The 26,328-nt window shown below is 42.6% G+C and overlaps 1 protein-coding gene across 5 annotated transcripts in view; it reads left to right on the forward strand.

Moving 5' to 3' along the window:
• Positions 1-26,328, forward strand: part of TENM4 (teneurin transmembrane protein 4) — a 593,977-nt gene that overhangs the window by 366,981 nt on the left and 200,668 nt on the right. For 3 of the 5 annotated variants that reach the window (XM_021382894.1, XM_021382887.1, XM_021382910.1), the window contains 3 exons: positions 16,992-17,244; positions 22,425-22,523; positions 24,531-24,766. In XM_021382894.1, coding sequence (XP_021238569.1) covers positions 16,992-17,244; positions 22,425-22,523; positions 24,531-24,766 — 588 coding nt within the window. The remainder of the gene's footprint in view (positions 1-16,991; positions 17,245-22,424; positions 22,524-24,530; positions 24,767-26,328) is intronic. The other 2 variants (XM_021382902.1, XM_021382921.1) reach the window with 1 other exon arrangement.

The raw sequence follows: 26,328 nt of genomic DNA on the forward strand, positions 1-26,328 counted from the left end.
TCCCGTGCTGTTTACTATCAGATCTCTTTCTTGTCACTTTCTATACGTTCTGTGCAATATCTAGATGAGCTTTTGCAGTGCTCCCTCGATCCGATGAGGTCTGCAGTGGTCTGTGCAAAGAATATGAAGCAAAGACATAAGAACTGAGAGTGATTTGGCTGAGGAATGCCATGGGTGGAATAGGATGGCATAGCTAGAGGGAGAATATGAAGAGGAGAGAGTGAAAAAAAAAGGGAGTTGTAGCTGCTGTAATAGTCTTTTAATATGAAACCTGTAATAGTCAATTATGAAACCAAGAATCTAACTAATAGGAAATTCTCTTTAAGCTCCATCACTCAGCTTGACCTCCCAAAAACCAGGGCAGGCAAAAAGTGCAGGACTGGCCAGCACCTACAGACCTGCGTGAGTAGAGGGAGAGAATGGCTGTGAAGAACAACTTGCTCATAGAAATTTTGCCACTGATTGAATGACGATCAGGTTTGATCTTAATATGTTACCATGGCAATTGTCTGTTAATTATTGAGGTCTCATGCAGATAGTGCAAACGAAAAAAGAAAAAAATAATCTGCACGAATGTTTGGTCTTTTCCACCCAAACTGTAAATCACTGAGTTTGGTGTAGAAATGTTTGGGAGAAATTTGGACCGTAACATCTGAGTTTCATTTAGATGATCCTCATAGTCTGGGCAGCAAAACTGGAGTGTCTACAAGGGGAAAAGGAGACAGATAAGAGTATGCCTAAGAATGTAATAATACAAAGTAGAGCGAGCGAGATTCTGATCTGACTAATACCTTGGCTTCAGTGGAATTTAGTTTGGATTTACGTTGATGTAAACAGGATCATATTTGATCCAGATCCAGATCACTGAACTTATCTAGCCACAGGAAATATATCTGGCATTTCCTGCAATGTGTGGTACATTATGTGGCTGTGGTATTTGCTAGATCGCATCACTCGCAACTTACTCCGACAGCTTTGGAAGGGCAGTTAATAGGGAAAGGGTTTTTTCTTAATGCTGTGTTTGATGTCTTTCTTTCAAGGGTAACTTCTAACCTCCATCAGATGGCGATTTCATTCTAATTTAAATCATTAGATTCAGGGGAGGACAAGGTAATCCATCCTGAAGAAAAAAAAAAAATCAATGCAAGTAAGTGTAATTAGTACTTTCCTCTGGTACGTCAATGGCGTAGAAAGAACCAAAACCACACTGCAGACTACATTTGTCCTTCCTAATGTATTGTGACTCCCTCACAGCTTCAGTAATGAAGTTGTTTAGGTCTCCTGTAGGAGTGATACGTCTTTTTTTCTAGTTAAACATACTGACAGGCTCTAATATGCCATGAATAATTTTATCTACCAAGAAATACCCAGACATGCAAGCTCCTGTGGGCAGCAGGAGTTTTAATTTTCCTATTTGTTGAAAACCAAAATAAACTTTTGATGAAGTGCTTGCTTCACACTTTGTGTTTTTACAGAGTTTGTTATATTTATAGGTGTAAAATCCCTGGGGATATTCTATCATCTAAATCTGAACTTGTTTCCAGTCCCTGGGAGGCTAGGTACAAAGATTTGTGTGCTATATATGTTGTTGATTGCTCCTTTGCATTCATTCTTATTTGCCAAGAGAGTGCTCTCTTCTTGACAACTTCAGTAACGTAAAATAGATGAAGGAAGTTGGAGTAGCCAAAGACGAGAATATGACTACTCCATGTGTTTAAGTTTCTCCAGCAGTCACATTATTTGTTTCGTAAACTCAAGCTAGTGGGAGCAGGAGTAACATAAATCAGCATCTGAAATGGTGGATAAAACACAACAAACCACATTTCTTTTTGGAGTGCTTCTAGACTGCATCTTTTCTGGATGTCGATGTAGAAGCAGACATTTGACCCATAATATCTCAGTGGAATTTAGCATAGATCTTGTCTGGTGACTTTGTGTAGTTGTATCAGTTCAGAAAAGGTTGCGCTGGGTGGCTGTTTGGGAGATACTCACTTCCCTTTCCTTCCCCTTACATCTTGCTGGACTCCTCTTTCCATTCTTATCTTAAACGTCCAGCTGTGAGCATTGCCCGTGTAAATTGTATCTGAGAAGGTATTCCAAAGTGCCCAGGATCCAGTGGAACAGGCTGCCTAGGGAGGTGGTGGAGTCACCGTCCCTGGGGATGTTCAAGAGACGTGGAGATGTGGCACTGAGGGACGTGGTTTAGTGGGCAAGGTGGAGATGGGCTGACAGTTGGACTAGATGATCTTGAGAGGACTTTTGCAGCTGTAATGATTCTGTGACTCTTTAATTCTATGAAAAGTGTAAGAACAAGGCACGTGCCTGTAAAGAGAAGCCCTCGCCGGTACAAGGACAAGAGGCAAGGCGAGATTCCCGTGGGATTTTTCCTTATAAAAAGGCTTCTCCTTCCCACTGCTGAGTGAAGCACACCTTGGCTCAAGCTGTGTTTTCCTGGAGCTGTGAGTAACCGTGTTGGCAGAACTGTGACTCTAGCTTGGAACTATAACCCCATTGTCTCTGGTACTGAGGTTGGAGCACTAGATATTAGCCTTGCATCCTATTCCAACCATCCAACCTTCTTTGCTGGCTGTTTTAGATGAGAAACCTACAGCAGCCTGCCTACAATATATTTCAGCATGAAGTCTGTGCTGCTCTGCTTAGCACCGAGTCAACCTCCCAAGTATCATTTCACTGACTTGCAGTCACAACAATCGCTACCTCCTCCACAGCAATGCTTGTGACTGCAGCTGACGGACCCCAGCCTAATGCTGTGGGTTCTCCTGTCCTGGAGATCTGCAGCTGTGTGTCACAACGCATTACAGGGCAGCGTGCTTCAGCATTCATTAGGAGCTCCCCCATTTGACCCACACGGTCAATGTCAAAGAGGAAGCCAAGGGACGTATATCTGTCTAAATCAATCAAGTAGTAGAAAAGTAATCATAAAGCTTAGTGTGTTCCCTAGTGGCCTTTTTCAAAATAGTTTTCCCTCAGGAGCCACACTGTGCTCTTCAGCTGCTGAGATGCCTTCATCTATCACTCTACAACTCCCTGAAAGGAGGTTGCAATGAGGTGGAGGTCGGCCTCTTCTCCCAGGCAATTAGTGGTAGGATGAAAGGTAATGGCCTTAAGTTGCACCAGGGGAGGCTGAAGTTTGATATTAGGAAAAATGTCTAGAAAGAGTGGTAATGCATTGGCACAGGCTGCTCAGGGAGGTGGTTCAGTCACCATCCCTGGAGGTTTTGAAGAAAAGTGGAGATGTGGCACTGACGGTCATGGTTAGTGGGCATGGTGGTGGCAGGTCAGCGGTTGGACTAGATGATCTTTGAGGACTTTTCCAACCTTAATGGTTCCATGATTCTGTGATCTGTAGATAAGTTCAGTGTTACTGGGAACTCTGGTGACTGCAGTATGTAGTTTTGATGATTCCCAGTGTCGCATCCACAATTTTAACACCTTTTTTCATTATGAGGAAGCCATTTGGCTAGAGAATTCCCTTATCGTAGACCTTACGCTGTCTTCTATGAATTATGTCATGGAAATCCTAGGTCTTGTAGAAGAAGAAGAAGGTTTCTTTTGCACTGAAGGACATTTACATGGTTTGTCACTTCACTCAAGCTCATACGCTGATACCTAAAGAAAAAAGGAGCTTCATCTGAGACAGAAAGCACCACTGTCTTTTTCTCTCCCTGAAATGTTGAACTCTTCTAGATGGAGGCAGCATTCTACCTGAAGGAGACCATACACTGTTTGCATATGCAGTGAATAAAGATAGATAAACTATCATTTTGTCAGGTTTGTCAATGAACGCATCATAATTCTTCTAACAATCTCTATTTGTCCACAGAACCCTGCATGCCTCACTGGCCTCAGGTTTGCTACTCTTCTGGTGTTAATTTCTTTGCTTTAAAACTTTTACCAAATCTTTCACATCACACACAGACATATTCCTACCTGGAGGCAAGGTAGAGAAATGAAATCCATAAGTTCATGTGGTTCAAGTTCAGTCACTCATCTTTGGCTGGGCTCAACTTTGTTTTTGTTACTTCAGGGTTGACTATTTTAATGTTCCAGTCAAGCATGGGTCTTTTCATCATTTCATTACCTTTAATTATAGTCATAATCATCTTAATATGGAGTCCTGTTATCAGATGCTCTTAACTAATTAATGCTATAAATTTCTTGGAGAGTCTAGGGTGGAAGTTGCTATGCAATAAAAAAGTGTTATTTATGTTTGTGGCTCTCAGTGTACACCACATAGATTATTTTAAAAGCATCAGGTCCCTAATAAGGTAAGTATCACTTTACTCATTCATGAGACGCTGTGTAATTACATGGAAGCTTTTGGGTCTACAACTGGCAGCTTTGCTACCATAAATTTAAAGAAATGGGGAGTGTAACTTCCTTGCTGCCTGGAGTTCCTCCGTGAGCTCTTTGCATTCAAGATCCCATCAGATTTGGGTTTGTGGTTGACTTCAGGGAGCAGTCTGCCTGGGAATCTTCCAGAAGATAACAGATTGGATTGGGTGGGGAAGAAGTGCAGAGAAAATGGAGCATCTACTTCCAACCCCCCTGGTTTATCTGACTTATAAGATGAAACTGATGGGGAAAGATCAGGACTAGCTCAGAAGAAAATGGATTGTTCAGAAGAAAAACTGTAGAGGAGAAAAACAGAATGTGGTCCTTCTGTCAACGATCCTTTCTTCAGGGCTAACCTTTCCCTGCCTCATTCTTACTCTTCTTCTTTGGCTAGATAGGAACTATCTAATTTTTCAGTGTGATATTTTCTCTGGCTGAAGGTGAATGTTCCTCACTGTATCCACAAACTCTGCCCATTTGTTCTGCAGTGAGGCATCAATCACTGATTAATCTCAGTGCATCTCCATCTTCTAAAACTTTCTCTAGTAGCCGTGTGCTGCCCGCACTGTGCACAGAACTACTGCTGACATCTAGCAAGTTGCCTTGCAGATCAAGGCAAGTGTTGACAGTACAGGAGTTTTGCTGCAGATCAAGGCAGTGTATCTCTGCAGGAGTTTCTGCTCGGTTCTTTCCAAATGGCCACATTGATGGGAAGACAGGCTGTTTGATTCAGAACAGTGTACACATCTCTGTCCCTGTCGTGGTTAGATCACTGGAACTGAAGAACAAAGGAAATCCTGCCTGACTTCCTCTGTTAAAGTTCCCACCAAGTATTAAGGTATTTGTTGCAGAAGATGAGTTGTGAAATTCCAACCTTACTTTTCAAGTTTTGCAGTTGTCTTCAGAGCGGCCGGGGCTTCATCCCTCATAGCAGCTGATTTGCCCTGCATCAGGCAGAATGGCCTTCCAGTGATGACTTACATGATTCTTTCCTACAATTTTGGTAGCAATTTGTTAAATAAGTGCTTTAGGACAATTTAGGGTAAAAATAATAAATCTGGAGTTCTATTCATACGCATATTCCGTGAAATTCAAGACTTAGGGCTAAACATATCCCATCAGTATTCATTGAAATCATGTTATTAAGTAATTGTACTTCAACTTCGGAAATGGTTTTCTTTCTTTGGAAAGAAGTTCTCTCACTGCAGACTGAATAGCACGTGTTATGTTAGCATTCCTAAAAGCCTCCAGCCAGTTCTTCATCCCACGGGTTAATTTACAGCCTGTGGTTTACGATGGGCCAGTTCCAGACCGTACATCATTCAGCTGGGGGGTAGAGGAGGCTGAGGGACTATGAAGGGAATTAAAGAAAACCTTTATCACTTGGAGGTCTGGACTTACGGAGGGTACAATGTGTCTTTACGATCATCTCTTTAATTAAATCAAAAAATGTTGTCACCCTCACGGAATTGTGCCGGTTGCTTTGAACAAGATGGTCCCTAAAAAAGCGAGGCAGTATTTTAATACGACTTAGTGCCGAACTTGATTTGTGCTGTTTAAAAAGAGTTAGAAGGCGTATAAATTTTATTGCAAATACTTCCAAGTGTGAAGCCGGTGTAAATTGCGTTGCTTAGTGAATAACTACCAGTGTTTGGAACAGAAGTTTCATATCTAGTTGAAATGTATGTTGTTAGGAGACTTGAAGGTCATGTAAAATCCCCTTTCTGCAGCAACCAGTTGTTTTAACTCACGTTCTTTGACAACACACATATGAAATTTCTGTTTATTGTTTTCATCACAGCGAAGCTTGTGGTAATATATAGGTGCGTATGCATGCTCTGTCTCCAGGAATTGCTAACCTTAATTTCTAAATCATGCCGTGCTCACATTTTGTTGAGCAATATTATGAGAAAATTATTACTTTATTTTGACATTTTTCTAGGAAGCTCCTAAACTGCTTTGGAGAATGTCAAGAGCACTTACAGAAAGTAATGAGAAGGACCTTCGAAGATTCATCTTTCATGATAATCTGGCTGAGCTTTGGAGTCGCACGCTTCATGCCAAAGTGTTATCTGAGAGCGTTGTCACTCTCTTGAACAGCCACACGCTCAGGGAGCCTTCAGCTAATATTGGACTTCAGCTAGTGCTAGGAATCTGTATTTCCAGCACACGCTGTTAAACAAACTGATCACCTTGCTTCAGAGGTCTGTGCTACTGCTGTTAATTCAGGGCTTGATGGTCAAATTTGCACGGTGAGCCCTCATGGCATGGGGCGTGGAACTAGATGGGCATTAAGGTCCCTTCCAGCCTAAGCCATTCTATCGTTCCATGGAGTCTTCATGGCCACATATGAGTGCACAGTGCCACGGATGTAAATGAGAGATGTCACCCAATTTCTGCTCGTGCATCTGAAAATCTCCCTGTTGAAATATTTAGAGCTAACTAATCCAGGGACAGTTTCCCACAGGGGCAGTTTGTAGACTCAACACCTACAAAGTATGAATGGCAGAAAGAAGTATGTCTCTTTGAGTTGTTATCTTGTGCATTTGACAACAACTGCCTTAGAACCGGCTACAGTGTTTTTCCTCACTTTCTCCTATACTGGAGAAAACTGAAATGAGCACCAGTAGAACAAAGAGCAATCCCTCAGCAGCCTGATCTGGTGGGTGCCAGCTCTGCCCACCATAGAGGGGCTGGAACTCAATGATCTTTAAGGTCCCTTCCAACCAAAGCTATTCTATGGATGCTGATACACTTTCTGTTTGCAAATTTTTACAGAAAAGCTAGGGCAGTCTTTCTGTTCCCCCAGCAAGCTTTTTATTTATTCGTTTAAAATTACCCCGTGCTCCAAGATGAAAGCTGATGGGCAGCAAGCATCGCTTTAATGCATGATGCTGGTAAAGGCAATCCCTCCTGGTATGTGACCAACAGAGTTAAGAGCAAGAATTAAGGAAAGTTTTTAAGTATAACATGGCTTCTCTGTTCTTATAGTATAGTATAGTATAGATACAAACATACATTGAGAATGAAAGGATAAATATATTGGAATTTCTATGAGGTGTTCAAGGCCAGGTTGGATGGGGCCCTGGGCAGCCTGGTCTAGTATTAGATGTGGAGGTTGGTGGCCCTGCTTGTGGCAGGCGGGTTGGAGCTTGATGATCCTTGGGGTCCCTTCCAACCCAAGGCATTTTACGTATAAATGTCTTCACGATCTATTAATGCACATTTATTGTTCATTTTTATTAATTACATACAAGAGCTTTATATCACGAACATATAAGAAAAAAAAAAAGAGAAATGCAGCTAGCCATCAGAAATGCTTCCTCTCCAAAGGGTGCTGCCAGAGGGGCTGTGTTAATTGGTGCTGAGTTATTTAGGGGCCGGAGGTGCTACGAACAGACAAACGTACCCACCGACAAACTGCACGGCCCTTCTGTCACGGGAGTTTTGCGAACAAAGTGCAGCATTACCGGAGTGTCTTGACAGATTCATAGTTTTGATTTTCTTTTAGTGGCCTCTTCAAGTGTTAATAAAAATATAAAAGTTTTACGTCTGTTTCAGAATTATTTGGAGCGCAGCCTTCTGCTGTCGTGCTTCGGAGAATGTCAAATAGAACCTGAAGGGAAAGGTCACGGAGCCCAGCTCTCACAAATCAGATTCCTGAGCCAGAGGGAATAAGGTTTTCCACCTGTGCGGAGATTTTACACTTAACTGCACCCGTGGTTTTCACCAAAGGGGATCAGTCAGCTTCTGTGCGCGCAGGGGATGGGGCGGGGGCAGGTATTAATCACGGTGACAGGCGTCACGTCAGCCGCAGCTGTCAGAATTGTCACCGGCTGATGTTGGGCTTTGGAGGTATTTAGCAGAAACGGCAATTGTTAGAAGTTTAAAGGCAGCGAAATAAAGTTAGAAGGGAGACAGAGGCAGAGGGAGGGTAACAAAGGGAGAAGCGGCAAACGGGCTCTGTACTGCCCGGTGCTTCTGCTTGCTGCCTCTGCCACCCGGCTGGCAGCACGTGCAGAGAAGTCGAACTACAGGCGTGAAAAACTCTCCACCGAAGACATAAAGCAGTTTATTGCAGCTGCAGCCGACGTGAAATTTTCCCCCCTTTCTTTCCGTGGAGTAAATAATCGAGAGCATTAGTGCTCGTCGGCATCGTGCTGCACCGCATCGTGTCACATTCCATAAGCGCTTCGCTGTGAGATAATGGAACCGTGCGTTTCCAGAGACTGATTCATTCGCAAGCCCAGGACATGTACAGCCGAAAGAGAAAGGGACAAAACCCTCCCTTGGATGCCTGTGCTGCGCAGCAGCCGGCAGCTCTGGGAATTGCACGCCCCTTCTAAGTCCAAACCCAAAGCTTGCAAGCTAACGTTACAGTAAATTTTTAACGTGCTTTGCAGCGTATTAATCTTTCACCCTGACCATGGGGGTGAGTAACCGGCGCTGTCATGCCGGGTGGGAGCTGCATCCCTTTGGATTTGCAAAAGGACAGTCTCTGGATCGTGAGCCACTTGCCAGTGCTAACACTGTAAAAATTATATAAAACAGACAATTTCTTCAGCTGCTATAAATAGTCAGCTTTGCTGATGGAGCTGGGATCTGTCAGTCCCTTTAGATGTGTAGCTAAGTCACAACAGCACAGCGATTTAGAAGCATAGATTTTGAAGGGCGTAAGCAAAAGAGAGGCTGCTTGTTCCTTTTAATTTTAGGAGGAAAGAAGCGAAGATCAGGTCTGTATTTCAAAGCTTTTCCAATGTAGGTATATGAAAACAAAACAAAACAAAACTATTTGACAGACCTGTGCTGGCAAAATCCTGTGTTTATTTGCTATTACAGCAGCCAAAGACACCCTTTGCTGATATACTGTAGTTCTGGGAACTGCTTTACACAAACTCTTCAGAAACTTGCCAGTGTAACTGCAATCGTGTCTGGTTTGGACAAGGCTGAACTGTGTGGTTTTCTCTTTATTTACATGTTTGTCTCCCGGTGTAGGGAAGAGTCACACAACAGAGGCAGGGAAACCAGATGAACCCCTCTGTACAAATGAGCTCCTCCACGCCTGAAGTCTGAAAACATCGGAGAAATATGCAGCATTTCTTTCAAGAAGAATAACCTCACCTGGAATAACAGTCGTGTTTCTTAAATGTGCAGTGGGGGGCAGCAAATCTGAGAGTTATTTCCATTCCTACCCGGCTTTTATGTGGGCGGGGTGGCACCCAGCTGCTTGTGCTGAGCCTGCATGAGTTGGATGCCACTGAAGGGAGCCTGGTGAGGAGCAATCATCCAGGTGGCATAAGCATCTGCAGATGAGTTTTAGGGTTTATGCAGCATAAACTGCAACATATAAAGCATAGGGAACTCAATACACTTGAATAAAGGTACACATTCAGAAATACTCACCTCTGCATCAATTCCTTCTGAAAAAAAGAGCGGCAAGCTCCCAGCTGCATGGTGGATTCCAGTTATAGGCACAGCTGATTGGGTGGCTGTAACTTGGCAAGCACAGCAAGTCAGGTTCAGAGCACGCAGTTGTACTCTTCTGCTCAAACCTCAAACCAGTGGATTTTCTTGCCTTGCGTGTAGGTGCTATCCCTTGCAGCAGCTTGTATGCCTAGACCAGAATCGTGGAATCATAGAATCACAGAACCATGGAATGGTTTGGGTTGGAAGGGATCTTGAAGATCACCTAGTTCCAATCCCCTGCTATAGGCAGGGACACCTCCCTCTAGACCAGGTTGCTCACAGCCCCATCCAGGGAGGGGGCATCCGCAACCTCACTGCGCAACCTGTGCCAGCATCTCACCACTCTCATAGTAAAGAATTTCTTCCCAGTCTCTAGTCTAAATCTACCCTCTTCCAGTTTAAAACCATTTCCCCTCATCCTGCCTCTACATGCCCATATAAATGCCAGTAGTTGAGTGGTTTGAGCCTCCAAAGCGTAGCACTGCATCCAGTCTATAGTATCAGAGTCGTTAGAGGGGCTCCTTTTTCATAATCCCTGCAGCAAAGTATCCGAAGTATCCAGAGCTGCAAGCAAACTTGCTTAGATGTGCACTGTAGAAGGCACTTTCTCATGTTACAAGTAATTTATTTAAGAACTTCAGTACGTTATTCAATTTTAACTAACTCATTTACGCTTTGCCAGACGTTCTGTTTTGTTTTTTTTACCTTGCCCTGTGTTTAAGGTAATGATTCTTCATAAACTGTCAGAGTCTGAATAGGAAACCTCTGTCTTGTTTTTAGTGGTCTGTGATTCCCTTTTATTAACTTCAATAATGGACAGCATGGGTTAAAAGTCAGCAAAGCGTCCTTTGACAGTGACATGGACCTTTTTAAAAGCATTACTTGCAGGGTGTACAATTCAATCAGATGCATGCTAATGAAAGAACAACCACCCAGAGCTCTCGTTGACTGCGTAGAGCCAAAGCTTGACAGCCTAGCATCAAGCACAACATTGATTTAAACCCCAAAAGTCAATATTTTGCTTTTGCAAAGGCACTTTGGCACTTGAGAGGAAAGTTTGCATGTACTGTACACATTAGATGAGAAAAATACTGAGAAGAGGGGGCTTGTTTGGACTTGATTTGGTGCACCTGATGTTTTCTATAAACAGTAAAAGCAGCAAAGTGTTAATCTGTGCTGCTAGAGAGGAAAATCATAGAATCATAGAATGGCCTGGGTTGAAAAGGACCTCAAAGATTGTTGAGTTTCAACCCCCCTGCTGAGTGCAGGGTTGCCAGCCACTAGACCAGGCTGCCCAGAGCCACGTCCAGCCTGGCCTTGAATGCCTTCAGGGACGGGGCATCCACAACCTCCTTGGGCAAAGGAGATTCAACCAGTTTTACATGTGTACATACGCCATCTAGGTGGGCCTGATTTTCGATGAAGTTCATCTAAACAAATGACGTTACCGACTTCTTTTGCGCTCTGGTAGTGATAGGACAAGAGGGAATGGCTTTAAACTAAAAGAGGGGAGATTTAGGTTAGATGTTAGGAAGACGTTCCTTACTCAGAGGGTGCTGAGGCCCTGGCACAGCTGCCCAGAGACCTGTGGGTGCCCCATCCCTGGAGGTGCTCAAGACCAGCTTAGATGGGGCGCTGGGCAGCCTGAGCTGATGGGGGCAACCCCAGAACCTGCAGAAGGGTTCTTAGGCCTTGCATGTCTATGCAAATAGCATGCTAAAGCAACTGCAAGATACAAGAAAGACTGAGATTGAAAGCCTGAAGAGCTCAGCTTGGAGGACCAGCACGTATGCACTGCTGGTTTTCAGCTCATGTTGAGAACTGTGCTTTTCTCTGGTGAGAGTTCTTGGTGAAATAGCAGCTCCCTTTTATGCTGTTACTTAAGATAAGACAGAGGAAAAATAATCGAGGTAGCTTTCCAATTGTTGTGTTGCTACTTCGTGGAGATTACCCATCAGTTCCCTGTTTGCTTTTCCGATTCATTTTGTTGCTTAGTATTTTGAAAACCAGCAGTGCAACGTGTTGTTAGAGCAAAAGATACATTTCACAGCAAGGTTCAAGCACTTCTCTTCATGGTAGGAGAAGCCAGTCTGAAGACCAGTTTGGTGGTTATGCATCTTCAGGAGAAATTCACTCATTCAGAACCTTAAAGAGACTTTCAAATTGCACAATTAATTGCAGCGTTTAAGTGTTAGTGAGGGAAGACTGACATTACATGCAGCTACATCATCTAGGTACTGACAACCTGTTTCACCTCTGTCTCCATCTTGGTGGCTTCCCCATTAGACTGTGCCAGTGTACACAGAGCCTGGCGTCAGATGTTTCTTAGAGGAGGGAGTTTCCTACAAACTGCTGTTTAAACTCTAAGTGCCCCCTAAAAGGTGCTGGGGAAGACCCTCTTCAGTCTTTTATAGCCCACCTGACCTGAGGTGGCCCATCAGATTAACAAGTGAAAGCCCCTAGACCCCATCACCAATGGCACCCGAAGGAGCAGGGAGGCTGTGAAGCTATTTTCAGCTGGCTGATGGTGTGAGGGCTGTGAGCCTACATCTGCAGCTGGTTGAGGCATGGTGCTGGAGCCAAAGTACGACTCTTAGCTTTCCTGGCTGTCAGATGCAGAAGTTAAGTATTTTTAAACAGATTATTTCCTCTGAAGTGAGAGGTCTCCCTGTCCAAAGTCGCACTACCACAGTAGTCATCATAGCTACTGTGGAGTCTGAGTTCAAGGGAGGAACGAGTGATTCATCCTGCCTGTTTTTATATACAGCAAGTGAAGAGAAATATTTCCTCTGTCTAACCCAGACGCTGGTCAGGCATCAGGCCATCTGAATACAGCAGACATATGAATGACAAATGTGTGGAGGCACCGAGCAAGCAGGGAAAAAAAGATGAGTGCATTTTTAACTTTGAGGTTAGCGCATTTGCCCTCAACACAGTCCCAAAACCTAATGAATCAAAAAGTGTAATCGTTACATAGACTAATTTCAAAACAGTATTACTCATTAAAGATTAAGGAAAAGAAAAGGAACGAGGAATTCAGAGCTTTTATTCAAATTTTGTCATAGTAGCTCCTCTCTGGCAGTCTTTTTATGGTTCACATTTATGCAGTTCTTCATTCACAGATTTCTGTCAGGGCTCTCTAATATTTGCCAAGTACAAGCTTCATTAACTGAGTTATCTTTCAGTCCTGCTTCATCTGTGGTTACCAAGCCACTGTTAGTCAATGGCATTTTAATGTCAAGAAACAAACAAAAAAGCAACACTAGAGCGACTTGATTTTTTTTGGTGTTTTTCGCAATCGGGTTTTCAGTGTTACGTTTGAATGCTGACATATTTCATATGAGACACACTTTGGAGAGCCATTAGAGAAGGCTAACCTTACAAGGATATGAATTAAACTGAGCTATTTCGACTTTCACAGTGCCTAGCTATCTTCCAGAGATATTGAACTTTAGCACCGGGACCCTACATCACTGGCACCTGGCATCTAAGGCTGTGAGAACTCCTCTGCTGTTGATGGATAGTGGGCATGGTGGCGATGGGTTGATGGTTGGACTGGATGATCGTAGTGGTCTTTTCCAACCTTCATCATGCCATGGTTTTAAGATCTCTTTTGCTGTCCCTTCAAGGCCAGAATCGTTCCATAGGCCGTGTCCCATAGACTCTGGGAATGATTAGAAATTTGGGGAAGGCTGTTATTTTCCGGGGCGTTTTTTATTCCTCAGCACTCTGTTAGCTTACCTGTTCCTTCTGAGTAATGTATGGCAATTTTTCTTCAGGAGAATGCCAACACCACTGGTAAAATCCGTGGGTTTTTTGGAAACCTCCAGCAAGGAGGAAAATGCTGAAAACTGTCTGCTCAAGAGTAAAGCAGGATAACCCCAAGTAGGCATAGTTAACCATCTCATAGCTGATTTTAAAATGTTGTGGGAATGCAATGTGTACAGAGGCCACAAGGTCTGGCTTCTCTAGGAAGTCCTCTGAATTATTTGTCCCAACAAAGGTTTGCTTTTAAATGTAGAAAACTCAATGTGACTTCCCCTCAATGCCACCCTTGTGAAGGGATCTGTAAAAATTCAGTGCTGCCTAAGTAGCTGTAAATGTAGAGCGTTTATATATAATATATAGCAGGATAATCTGAGTGTCTGCCCAGTGTTTAAGATGCACGATGTAAGAGAACCGCTGCTGCCAGCATTAAGGTTCTCCTTCCCATGGGACCATAGGTCCACACACTTCACTATCACTCAAAAATTAGGGAACAAGTTAAAAGAGACCATATTCAAATAAAGGGAAGGTTGAATTTTAGGAAATCAAGAGTGAAATCACTTCATGGGTTTCCCGTATCTTTTGCAAATCCCGTAGGACTTCGGTTACCACGGAGGTTAGGAACCTCTATAGTTTTGTTGCATCAAGAAAATCCTGCAGAGCTGCAGTAATTGTCAGTAGGAAGATTTTATAGCTTGTGCTTTCATCTGCACCTTTTTTTCTAATGTTCCTCAACTTGAGAAGAGGAAAATAAAGGATCATAAGGCAGGGGAGATAGCTGCTAATCCCAGTCAAGGTATATTAAATGCAGCAATGCTCAGACATGACATAAGTGTTCAGGTTGTACGTGAATAAAATTAAGAATATTCTGGGAGGAGAAGCTACCTACATGTCAGAAAAAGAAATACAAGCTATAAAATCCTACGAAAAATCACATGGACCAGAGTATGATAAATGTGCTGTCTTCACTTAGCAATGAAATCACAGAGGGTATGCAAATAGAGCACGAAAATGACACATTTTACTTGATTCAAAAGCATTATCCATAATAGCATCTGCAATGTGTCTGCAGTAATAGGGAGTAAATTGGAATTTACATAACAGGTCTTTGGTGGCAGGCTCTGGCTCAGTCCGAGAATGGCGCTCCAGTAGAAAAAGAGGAACGACAGGAGGAGAACATCCCAGAATACCAGTCACATAGTCAGGAGTTCACCTGTTTGCCTCTCTCTCCTGTTTTCACATAGAATTTATCCCAGGTATCGTTTGTAACAGAAACATGGATAGCTGAACTTGGGAACTTTGGGGATGTCGCTCCTTTTTAGACAAGGCCTTCTCTCTGGCGTGAATTCAATTCTTGTGAGTGGTGATAGACAGACGGCCTGAGAAACTGGAATCTGTAATCCTTCCCTGTTGTTATTACTGTCTCTGTGCTCATTAGGCTTCATTTAATCAGCAGTTCCAAATAATGTCCAGTGCAAGGGCAGCTGGATGCCTCCATTCACATGGTGCTGCAGAGCTGATGGAACCTGGTTTGGTTCTGACATTCTTCATCTGTACCAGCTGTGGTTGCTGCTCACCCTTCCCATTAGCTTGTTGGCTGATTGACAGAGTCAGCCTTACACTGGAGTCCAGAATAGCATTTTTAATTCTGGGTATACTCTGGGGAGTCAGGCCTGAGATTCCTGGGGAGAAATATCTATCCAAATGCAAATGAATGATACAGACTTCTTTTTGAGCTGGTCATTGTCTATTGCATTAATGTATAGTAGAGATAACAGTACTTTTAATGCAAACTATGACCTTCTTCAGATTATAGGGTAAAATGAACTTGGACCCTAAAAGTGCTAAGGCATTCTTTTGTCATATATAACCCTGTTCCAGTGTCTAACTTAAAAAGGCCAGAAGGCGATGCATGTTCTATGTGTAGATACAATTAGGGAGGTGGTACAGTCCTCGTCCCTGGAGATGTTCAAGAACCGTGGAGATGTGGCACTGGGGGACATGGTCAGTGGGCATGGTGGGGTTGGTTGGGGTTGGCCATGGGGATCTTAGTGGTCTTTTCCAACCTTAATGATTCTAGGTAGACAACAGGCACCTTCATAACTAATATTTCCCATTGTTTTGCTAGATCACCTCAACCACCCCAAGGTTCTGGAATAATTAACTATAATTAATGATGAGATTGTTTGAGTTAACATAGGGTGAGGAAGGAAGGGATGGGATGCATCTCAAGCATCTTTAAATTTAATCTTGTGTCTAAATATCCAAGAGGCTACAGGGATATTGTAAATGCTTCCCCTGTTCTTTTCCTGAATCTAAGTCCTAATTCAGATGTCAGAAGTGTCATTAAATGTCCTTCTAATTTTGTCGCCATTCACTGTAACTTACGACTGTGTACACTGATTCCTGAGCTCTCTAATTAGAGAGTAAATGAGTGTTAGTTTTTCATGATACTGAAGACTAGTTGGTAAGTATTAGATTGATACTTTTCTTTTTTTTCAGATAAGACTAAAATCAAAGAGGAAGGTTTAATGGATCCCAAATCCAGTGTCTTGAACTGTCAGTCTCCTTCAAGTTCCATCAAACGTTTTAATTTTTTTTTCCAGAAAACTCATGGAAGTGGTTAGATCCAAACTAGAAACACCAATATAATCAGCACTAAGTTGATCTTTTCCTAAGTGTTTGCCTTCTTCAGTCTACCTCCCTCTTACTCCTGGGGCTAACAAACAGTGCTATCTGGAGTTTTACTGAAAACAGCTATATCACCTTTCTTTACATCTTTCTTCACTACACTTTGTTTTATTTTCCTGACACCTCAGTTTTTATGCCATATGCATTTTTTACTCAGTTTGAGTGCATCTCTAACAATACAAACTACTGCGTTTTGTTAAATTGTATAATCCTGACACAGTTTTATGGCGTTCTCTAAACTCAGTCTATGACTAAATTGTTCTCAGTCTTCTTGTTGGCTTACTATTGGAAGTTCTTGGGGAAAACAGGCAGAACAAACTTCACTGGGAGCTGTATATCCATCATAAAATCATTCTTAAGTGTTATCTCTCCAGGCTGGTTGTATTTTTCATGCTTTATCACGAATCAGTGTCACAGATAGAGTGCAGTTTGCAACGTGCAGTTGTTCATCGGAGTTAACCTGGCTGTCAGGACGGCCTTTTTGCAGTCCTCTAAGTGTTCATAACTTTCTTGCATGAAACCAAAATATTTCTCGAGCCAACTAGTGGATCAATGCACATGTCATTAGGACATATGGAACAAGTCTATGTTAGTTTGCTTTAAGATACGTGGCATCCAAGCCTTCGTACACTTCAAAAGTGCCTGCACAGAAATGAGTGTAGCATGAAACTACACACATCCTAAACCTTAACAATATTTTACTTCTGTTTTAGATCATCCTCCGAATCTTCAAAATCATTCAAGACTCAGAACTCCACCACCTCCAATATCGCATGCTCACACCCCAAACCAACATCACGCAGCCTCCATCAATTCCCTGAACAGAGGGAACTTCACTCCACGCAGCAACCCAAGCCCAGCTCCCACAGACCACTCTCTGTCAGGGGAACAACCAGCCAGCACTCAAGAACCAGCCCACGCTCAGGACAACTGGTTACTGAACAGTAACATCCCGCTGGAGACCAGGTGGGTCATTTTCTTTAGTACTTTCCAGTACTCTGATTGTGTGTGCTAAGGATGTGATGAAACATATGTACCTCTGTGTAGGTGATGATCAGTTTGTGAACTGGTGTTTAGATGATGTATTTGTAGTAGTGTTTATCATTCTTCATGTCTTTTTGCTTGGACTAGGAGAAGAGAACATTGCTCTTCTTTCATAAACTAAAAATAATATCTTCTAATAACTGCTTGTAAGATTATTTTCCTCCTTTAAAATCAGAATCGGGATCACTTTTACTTTCCTTTAATGCTTTCTCATCCTATGTGGTAGGATAAATCAATATCCTATTTAAGAAACTGAAATCGGTCAATACATTGAAAAGACTTATCCTTCTTCTAGCTGTGCCTCGTCAAGCAGATGCTTTTGTAGAACATCTTTCAGAAAGGCTGATCTTAATTTACCTAATGAGGAGAGGTCAGCTGCTGCGTTCTACTATCCTACAACATCATTCCACCAAGCATACAATACCGGACAGCAGAGGATCAGTCAATTAATGATGTTTTCATTTAACTTTTAATTTTCCATCTTTGCAGCATACTGAGGGTGTGACAATGTTGCACTGAGTTGTTCTAGTTCATAACTTAGTTTATAGGCTTTTTTCCAAACGTAGGTTCTGGAAAAGGGAGCTGTCATACTCCCTCAGCCTCAGTCTTCCCCTCTGACTGGAAGAACATCTTCTTCTAGTTGTCCCACTTGAAACTCTGTTTTCACATCCTTCACAGATTTTGCTTCACCATTTCCTTTGTTGCTGAAAAGTCATTGGAGATGCTGGAACCATGAGCTCCTGTACATGGTGTCTTCTTTTTCAGTCTGGAAAGAAATCTTTCAGGCCAAACATGGTGCACTGACTTAGCTGCCTTTTTCCCCTCATTAGTCCTGCCTTCTCAAACCAACCAGAAAGATTTTAGACAGCAAAAAAGATTTACTGACTGAAAACTGAGCCAGGGGCCAAATTTGTTGCTTCGCTGCCTCTGGGAATCTCATTGAAATCAGTGGTGGCTGCGTCTGTATCCTGGGACAAAATGTACCCAGCTTTGCCAGCTTCTGCATTAAAAATAGATTTTAAAAATTAATATCTGTCGATCTCTTAGAGAAGTGGCTGTGTCTGCTGGCTCCCTGAAACTTCCAAAACAGACCTCATTCTAACATTTTATGGCATTCAGGGATAATTAATTTCTCTGAGACTGCTTAATTTAAAATACCCAACTAAGAAGCTGGCTCCAAAAGATTAAGACAAAATTATAAGCAAGTACTGCAAGTGTGATTTGGCAACAGTTTCAGTAATTATATCGTCTTCCTAATTCTTGAGCATATAGACCCAAGCGCTGACTTTTATGTATTGTTTTGTTAGAAAAAATAGTGCATTATAGAATACTTAGGGGCTGGTCCAGGAACCCTTATGTAAGTAGTTGTCTATAATTCTGGAACAGTGCCTTTTTCTAAACCACGACGTGGATTCATCAGAGGACAGATGTTCTATTGTTTGAATAGTGCCAAGGCGTCCTCATCTCTGACCGAAGCCTCTCAGAACACAACACCTTACAATTGAGAAGGAATATCTTGTCTTCTGAAGGAATGCCAGAGTTCAAGCTCTTACCTGAAAACGTCCTGCCTCCAGTTGTCCAGTTCTGGTGATCATCGGAGAGTGAGATGAAGAGGCAACTCTACCACGTGTTAATAAGTGCAGGATTTCGTAGTGAGAACAATTCTTTAGCTAGTTCTGAGTTGCTTCTGTTAAATTGTAAATGAACGTGTGCTTAAAGACAGGCCTCATTTCTTCCCCACAAAATCACTGGGGATGAAATGTTTTCAGGAGCTGAAGTGAACAGCTCTTTCTGCAGGTTGGGTTGTCACATTATTACTGTCAACTTGACTGCACTTCTTACGTCTGCTTACTTGAGGAGGTCAGTTCGCATCATTTAATGATGATAGTGCCTCACTCATATTTGTAACTGATTGTCAGTTTAATCATTTTATTAGTTAGGTAGATAACAGATCCTTTGAAGACTGATGTGGCTTTTGACACTGTGGATGGAATGGCATAGTGTTGCCCGGTGTTCTTGAAGCCGACGAACAAGTCGGAAAGGCATGCTAAACAGCAAACGAGCACGTTTACAGAACATGACTGGCAGGCTTTTTTCCTTCACTGAACAAACATTAAAAAAAGTAAAATAAGCTATAGCTTTGTCACAATGCACTGCACAGATGACTGGTAAATCTGTGACAATTCTCCACTCTAATAATCTGCTCTTCAAACATGCAGGGATCTCTCCGTTTCCTTTGGCAGGAATTCTGTAGGTGTAAAAGGCTTCAGATCTGTTTGGCAGACTTGGATGCCCAGTTTTGCCTCTTCCATGAAGTCAGCCTTCCCCACCGCAAAGTCTTTTAGAACCACAAAAATGACTTGCACTTAACAGAATAAAATGTCCAACATGTAAAAAATAAATCCTGACCAAGAGACATTAATCCAAGAATTAAGGCCTTTGAAGTGTAGCAATAGGAGATTACTGTAATCTCATGTCAAAAATGGGATTGTATTTCTATTGAATATTCCTTTTTTTAAATTTCATATTGGTCAACAGAGAGAGCAAATGTGAAGAAAAAGCTACATCTCTTAAACACAGACTGTCACAGGCTGTGAAATGTGCCTACAGTTTTAGATTTTTAAGCACCCCGGGGTTTGAAGAGGTTTAACTTTAACTGTTGTGGACTGCAGGCAGCATTCAGAACTGGAAAATTCGAGTGGTTTTTCATTGCCTGGAAATTTCCAACGTGTAATGCAAAGGCAAGCAGGGATGTGTTGCATAAGTATATGACTGACATGATAAGCATATCCCGTATACAAAAACTTTGTATGTTGCAAGAGGAAGAACTCCTCCTCTTCTCTCCCTCCTCTTTTTTAGTTTCCTTTTACTCCCTTTTCTCTGTTTTTCCTTCTCCCTCTTTCTTTTCCTGTCTGCCTCCTTTTTTTTGTTGCTTTAAAAGCAATATATTATCAAGGTTGTGATGGGAAGATCTTTGCTCAGCAGTCGCTCCTGACAGGTAAGTCAGTTCTCCCAATATTTCTTCCTCACTCTTCCTTCTTCTTAGGCATCCTTTCTGTTCCTTTACATTTGACCTTGCAGGGAGCAAATAAATGCCAACTAGGTGGACGTTTGGTTGACAAACCAGCAGCTTGCAGGAGACTTCCATTCCCAGAAAATTTCATGTGGTAATTGTGTAAGGTCAGATTCTACTACACAGCTCACAGTGAGGAGGGAGAGTGGTTTTCAGACAGACAGCTATTCACAAGTAATCTCCAAGGGAGGAGAATCCACCCAGCCTTCAGTAAGGACAGTCCTGCATTAGTTGCATTGGAGACCAGTCACCTCTCTTTTACACATATGCACGTTATAAGATGATGTAACCCACGCCTCTTCTGCTCTATTGACAACCCAGAACTGAAATTCATGGAACCAATCTAACATGGATTTTAACTACTGTTGAACTTCTATTGATCAGTGTGTTGCCGGATGCCTTGCCTCTTACCCATTAAATGCTTGGTGCATGCACATACGCTGCTTCTTTTTGCATTGAATTCAACATCCAACCTTTCCTGCATTCCTAGGGAATGTGAGGAAGCAGCAAAAAACTTGGGGATGGATTGATGTCTCAAATGCTATGGCACACTGCTCATGCATGTCGATCCACTTTACTCCAAAGCTCTGAATAGGAGTGACTTTACTTGCATTCAGATTAAGGAGTAGATCTGTGCTGGCAAAGAAGCCCGGAGGCCTTCAAAAGTAGTGAGTTGAACTAAGCAAGGGCTGGCATTAGCAGCAGGAAGGAGGAGGAAGTAGAAATGGAAATGAAGGTTAAGGACATTTCAGAAGAGACAGTATCAAGGTTTGTATAATGTGACAGGGCTGGTTCCCCTTGGTATAGCATGTTACCTGAATCCAGTTTCTTTGACAGAAGAGTTCTCGTTTGAGTTCACATCATGTCACTTATATCCTGTAAGCGCTTAATCCTGCATAAGTGAGAAAGTGTCACAATGCTGTTATGTTCCTTTTGCTAGTTTTGGCCTGGGAATTTATTCACATTCAGACTTAGAATTTTGATGCTGAAAACAGGCATGGGCAAAATCAGGACTGGTTTTTTGTTCTAAAAAAGATGGGAAGAATGTTCTTTTGTCAGATCTTGAGAGCCAAGACCAAAGGTGAGAAAGACAAAATCTGTTCCCAGCTGTGCCTGTAACTTAATTCTTTATGTTCCTGCTATTCTCCTCAAAATGGCTAAAACAGTTTAGCATATAGAGGTCAAAATGTGACTCATCAAAGTACACGCTGGGAAGGCCAGATAGATACTGCAAGATATCGCTATTGTGTGCAAAAACAAACCCAGGCTTTTTAATATTCAGGCCCTGTGTATCTTGCCTATGGCCTGTATTATCCAGATTATAGCCAAAACTCTGCTATTGGAATTTGGGTTCCAGCAAAACCTTTTCTCAACTTCTACCTGTTTATCACTGATAGACTTCTTTTATTTGGAATATTCATATTGAGCAAGAAGTTCAGAAGTTTCCTTTTGAAACTTCTATTTCAAAATGAAACATCCAAATATCAAGCTCTCGTTTTTGCAAAGTGAGAAGACAAATTCATCGAGTTAGCAATTAAAAAGTTGTCAAATCCAAAACTGAAACAAGCAAACGAGCAAAAACTAGAGATCCGTGAGGACGCTGTACTACCAGTTAGCGGCCACAATGAGAGAGATGCTGTGATGTGCCTTTTTACAGTGACAATAACTCAGAAGCAGTTACAGCTGTGCTGGACCGACATCTATTTTTTTTTTGGAATCCAGCACTTCAGAAGGTTTCGTGCGTCACCAGCAATAAATAATGTGAAATGAACAAAGACTTCAACTTTTTTTTATACATGCCCATGGGTGTGTGTTTGTATGTGTGTAAATGCATATATATGGTGTATATAGAGAGAAGCAAGCATTCTTAAAAGCTGTATATGTATATGTGTAGCATCTTACACATATAAATATACGGCCCGTCATTCTAATTCCATGCACAACTGCACTGTAACCATTGTGGTTTATAAGATCACACTTCATATATGCATGACTCACTGGCTTCATTCATGTTTCCATATGTATGTAGAAACATAGCAAAGCAGACATTCCTAGAGACATTGCAGGACAACCTCATTGAGATGGACATTCTCACCTCCTCCCGACATGACGGTGCTTACAATGATGGGTATGTGACACTTATGTGGTCTTCCTGTTTACTGTACAGTCGTTATGATCCTTGCATGAAAGCATTTGGTCATATCAATGATGTTTAAGGGCAACACACCATTGCTGGCCTCTTCCAAGATGGCTTTAAAATAATATGAGGTCCTGGAGCAATGTGTCCTGTACATATTAATGGCAGACTCATTAATATGCTAGTGAGCCGCAGCATTCCATTTGCTTTTTTCTTCTTGTTTTGAAAAAGTCATTTCATTAGTAAGAAGTACCTACAGCAATTTTGAATCCCATGTAAATTCAGAATGATTTAATTTTGATAACGATCTTAAATCACCATTGTTCTGGCAGCCTGATATTTCGTTGTTAAACTGGTATTTCCTATGTATCTTATCTTACAAAAGCTACAGTGTCTACTAGCGATATCTAAACCAGTCCTTTGATTGACTTAACCACCCATTCTGGCATTTTTACTTGACTTTTAATCACTTAACTTTAAAGTTATAAACGGCTTTTAACACGGCTATGCCAAAAATTCCACTGTTGTGTTGGCAGTCGTAAATTGGTAGCCATACTTAACTGGAGGTCTAATTGGTGTTCTTGAACGCTGTAGGTACCTCTTTGCCCAGACCAGATGCGTCTGTCTAAACAGATGCTTTCTGAAACGCGGAAGAGTATCCGAGTCCTTGTAAAAATGGATGTTTTGATGTGGACCATTAGTAGAAATAATTGGTCTTTCTGTAATGGTCAACAGTCATGCTTTGAGTACCTATAAAACCATGGCTGTAATAGTACAAACACCTATCTCAGAAAGTTATATGTCACTTTATCTCGCATGAATCAGTGGCTTTTCTGCATGGTGATATTTTTGCATGTCATTTCCCCCTGTGACTGCATAAGTGATTTCCAGGGAAAAAAAAAAAGAGTCACATATAATCCCCTGGCTTGACTGACTCCCATGGATCCATGCTGACTGCATTTGTGCTGGCTGCAAGTCTGGCCCTAGAAGCCGTGGCAGAAGGTGCAAACTGCATGAGACTGTTCTTCAGTCCTCACATGCAACATCTGTATTTGACATCAGCATGGTGAGAGGAGAGTCAGATCTGGCCACGTTTCATACCCAGAACTGGAATGCCTCGTATTTCATGATGCCCCACCAAAGTTAGGTTTCTCATTTAGGATTCCCATAAAGGAGCTCCCATTGGGACATTTCATCTCAGGAGCTCATGGACCGCAGTGGTTTCTGTTTGCTCTGTCATAAGTCTCACGCAGGTCCTCATAGGCTGGCTCTCAGACTGCAGTCATAAATCCGAGCAAAACGCAGTACCTCCCAATGTGTCACTGGACAGGAAACGCTGCTGCCATTGACAGTAATTGACACTTGTTAAAGTAGGCACCAAACTGAGATGCTCTGAACCACTTTCTGGAAGCAGGTGCCCATCCCCGCTGCCTTTACACAAGGCTTGAACTCCAGTTTGATGCTTTCAGCCATCCCCTTGCCCAACCTTTAAATTTGCCATGTGGAGACAGCGTCAACATTCCCCTCTGTGACAATTTGGGTGCTGTGGAATGGCTTAAGCTCTCCTCGCCCATCTCCATTCAGCGATGCAGTATCAAAAACGCTCTCATGCAGTGATCAGTCAATGAATTGGGGAACACTCTCCCTTCTATAACTCAACTCGTGCTCCCTTTCAGTCGGACACATCTCTGGGAGCTGAGCAGGCCACCAGTCTGTCGTAGCTCTGCTTGGGGTCTCCATTTCACTCTAACGCCAGCTTTCCCACAGAGGGGACTCCTGCCCTTGAAGAGTTCTCTGTGGCATTGTTGGCACTGTGACTTTTTTTGTGCTTGGTTTGATTTTTATTCTTCTCTTTCGTGCATGCCATCCGTGTCTTTAGCCAGCATTGTGTGGAGCTGCTGCCCTCGGCCCGGCAGCCGTCACCATCCTCTCACCTCACGTCCTTCTTTGCATTGACTGCTGGGAGGAATCACTTGCTGTTGGTCTTTCTTCCCCCAGGCACTTCCTGTTTAAACCTGGAGGCACTTCTCCCCTTTTTTGTACAACGTCGCCGGGATATCCCTTGACGTCCAGCACTGTGTACTCACCTCCCCCTAGGCCCCTTCCCAGAAGTACCTTCTCTAGGCCTGCCTTTAACCTGAAGAAGCCCTATAAGTACTGTAACTGGAAATGCGCTGCCCTGAGCGCCATTGTCATCTCGGTCACACTGGTGATCCTGCTGGCGTATTTCATAGGTAAGCTTATTTCCGTTTCGTTTCTTTTTTTTTTTTTTTCTCTACTTTTCTTGCCTTTCTCCGCAAGATCAGCCACAATGCTAACATTTGGGAACAAGAGGGTCAAGCTGATGATACACGATAATGGGGATATAAAGCCTCTGTTGGCTGAACTGAGGTTGGGGTGGTATGGGAGGGAGCAGCATTTGGCCTAACACATGCAGAAGAGCATTGCAGAGTGTAAGTCATATTGTGCTCCCATTCTGTGCTACAGTGAGACAAACCCGCCAGATTTTCCCAAAGCATTCAGCAAATCCTAAGTAAAGCCAGCAGTAAGGTGTGTGTCCTAATCACGGTCGCATCCAGGTCAGTGGGAATTCTTTGCCACTGATTAATGGGAGCAGGGTCAGAACCAAAATCTGGACAGAAACATGTCTTTTTATTCTGCCTTTCATGGCGCATCCATTTAACCAACCATTTGGAAATTCGCAGTGTAACCTGAAGGAATAGGGAAGGACTGAGTTTCAGTGGTGGTCCAACAAAGCCTTCTTTGGGTAGGCTGGACTGGGGAAAATCTGCTAGTTGTGTGAAGCAATATTGTTTTTTTTCTTGAGCTGTGCATGATCTGACTTTCTTTGGTTTCTAAGGGTTGTCAGTGTTCCTTCCAAAAATAATTGAAATGTTAAACGCGAAAATTGTATTTTGCCCTCTGTAAATTTGGGGTGTTAACCTCACTTTTCCTCAGTCAGACTTGATATTTATATTGTAAATGTCTTGGAAAGGTCCATTCCTACCCTCCCATTTTAAGCTGTCAGCGGTGCAAACCCTGGTTGTCAGATACTTACAGATGTGATCATAGGTAAGCATGCCGATGTCTCATGGCACAAATGAGTCTGTTTGATTTCACAGTGACTTCCTGTACGCTAATGATCTATAAAGGGTTGCAGTTAGAATTACAAATCTTAGCCTGGATCGAAAGATTTTTACTCTCATTTCACAGCAGTATAATTAGCGCTACCACAAAGGATTGCTTTTACTGTGCTCCTTTCACGTACACGTCTTTAATGACTGATACTTCTCCATTTCTGCCTTGTGTCATACTTTGGTCACTTTCATGCCTCCTGTAAGAGGAGCAGGAGTGATTAATTAACCAACATTAAATCAGCAGCAGTTTGATGGAATATGCAGTCAATTTTCATCATTTGCTGCGTACATTTGGACTCGCCTTTCTCATTTGTCTGGCATTCTCCTTATGCCCTGAACATGGTTCTTCTGGACATTATCTCAGTGTGTCAGAGGAGTGCCGTTATAACTCAGAGTAGCGGTGCCTGTTACTTCTGATGAAGGAGGTATGTGCCATTTGATAGATTAATAAGAGGTTGGTGGCTTCGTGCTTGGTATTCTCCTGCTCAAAACCCTTGCAGAGTTCTGAAAAGATCAGTGTAAAAATCACACTGGAGGTGGTGGAGAGGTTGGTCCATTGAGTGCTCTCCCATCCTTTTATCTCCATTCAGGTGGATTCTGTGGCACCTGCCAGGCTCTGTGGCTGGCTGGCAAGGTGCCGGCAGCGTTGATCAGGTTGA

Source organism: Numida meleagris, chromosome 1 (genome assembly GCF_002078875.1).
Source record: "Numida meleagris isolate 19003 breed g44 Domestic line chromosome 1, NumMel1.0, whole genome shotgun sequence".
NCBI lineage: Eukaryota > Metazoa > Chordata > Aves > Galliformes > Numididae > Numida > Numida meleagris.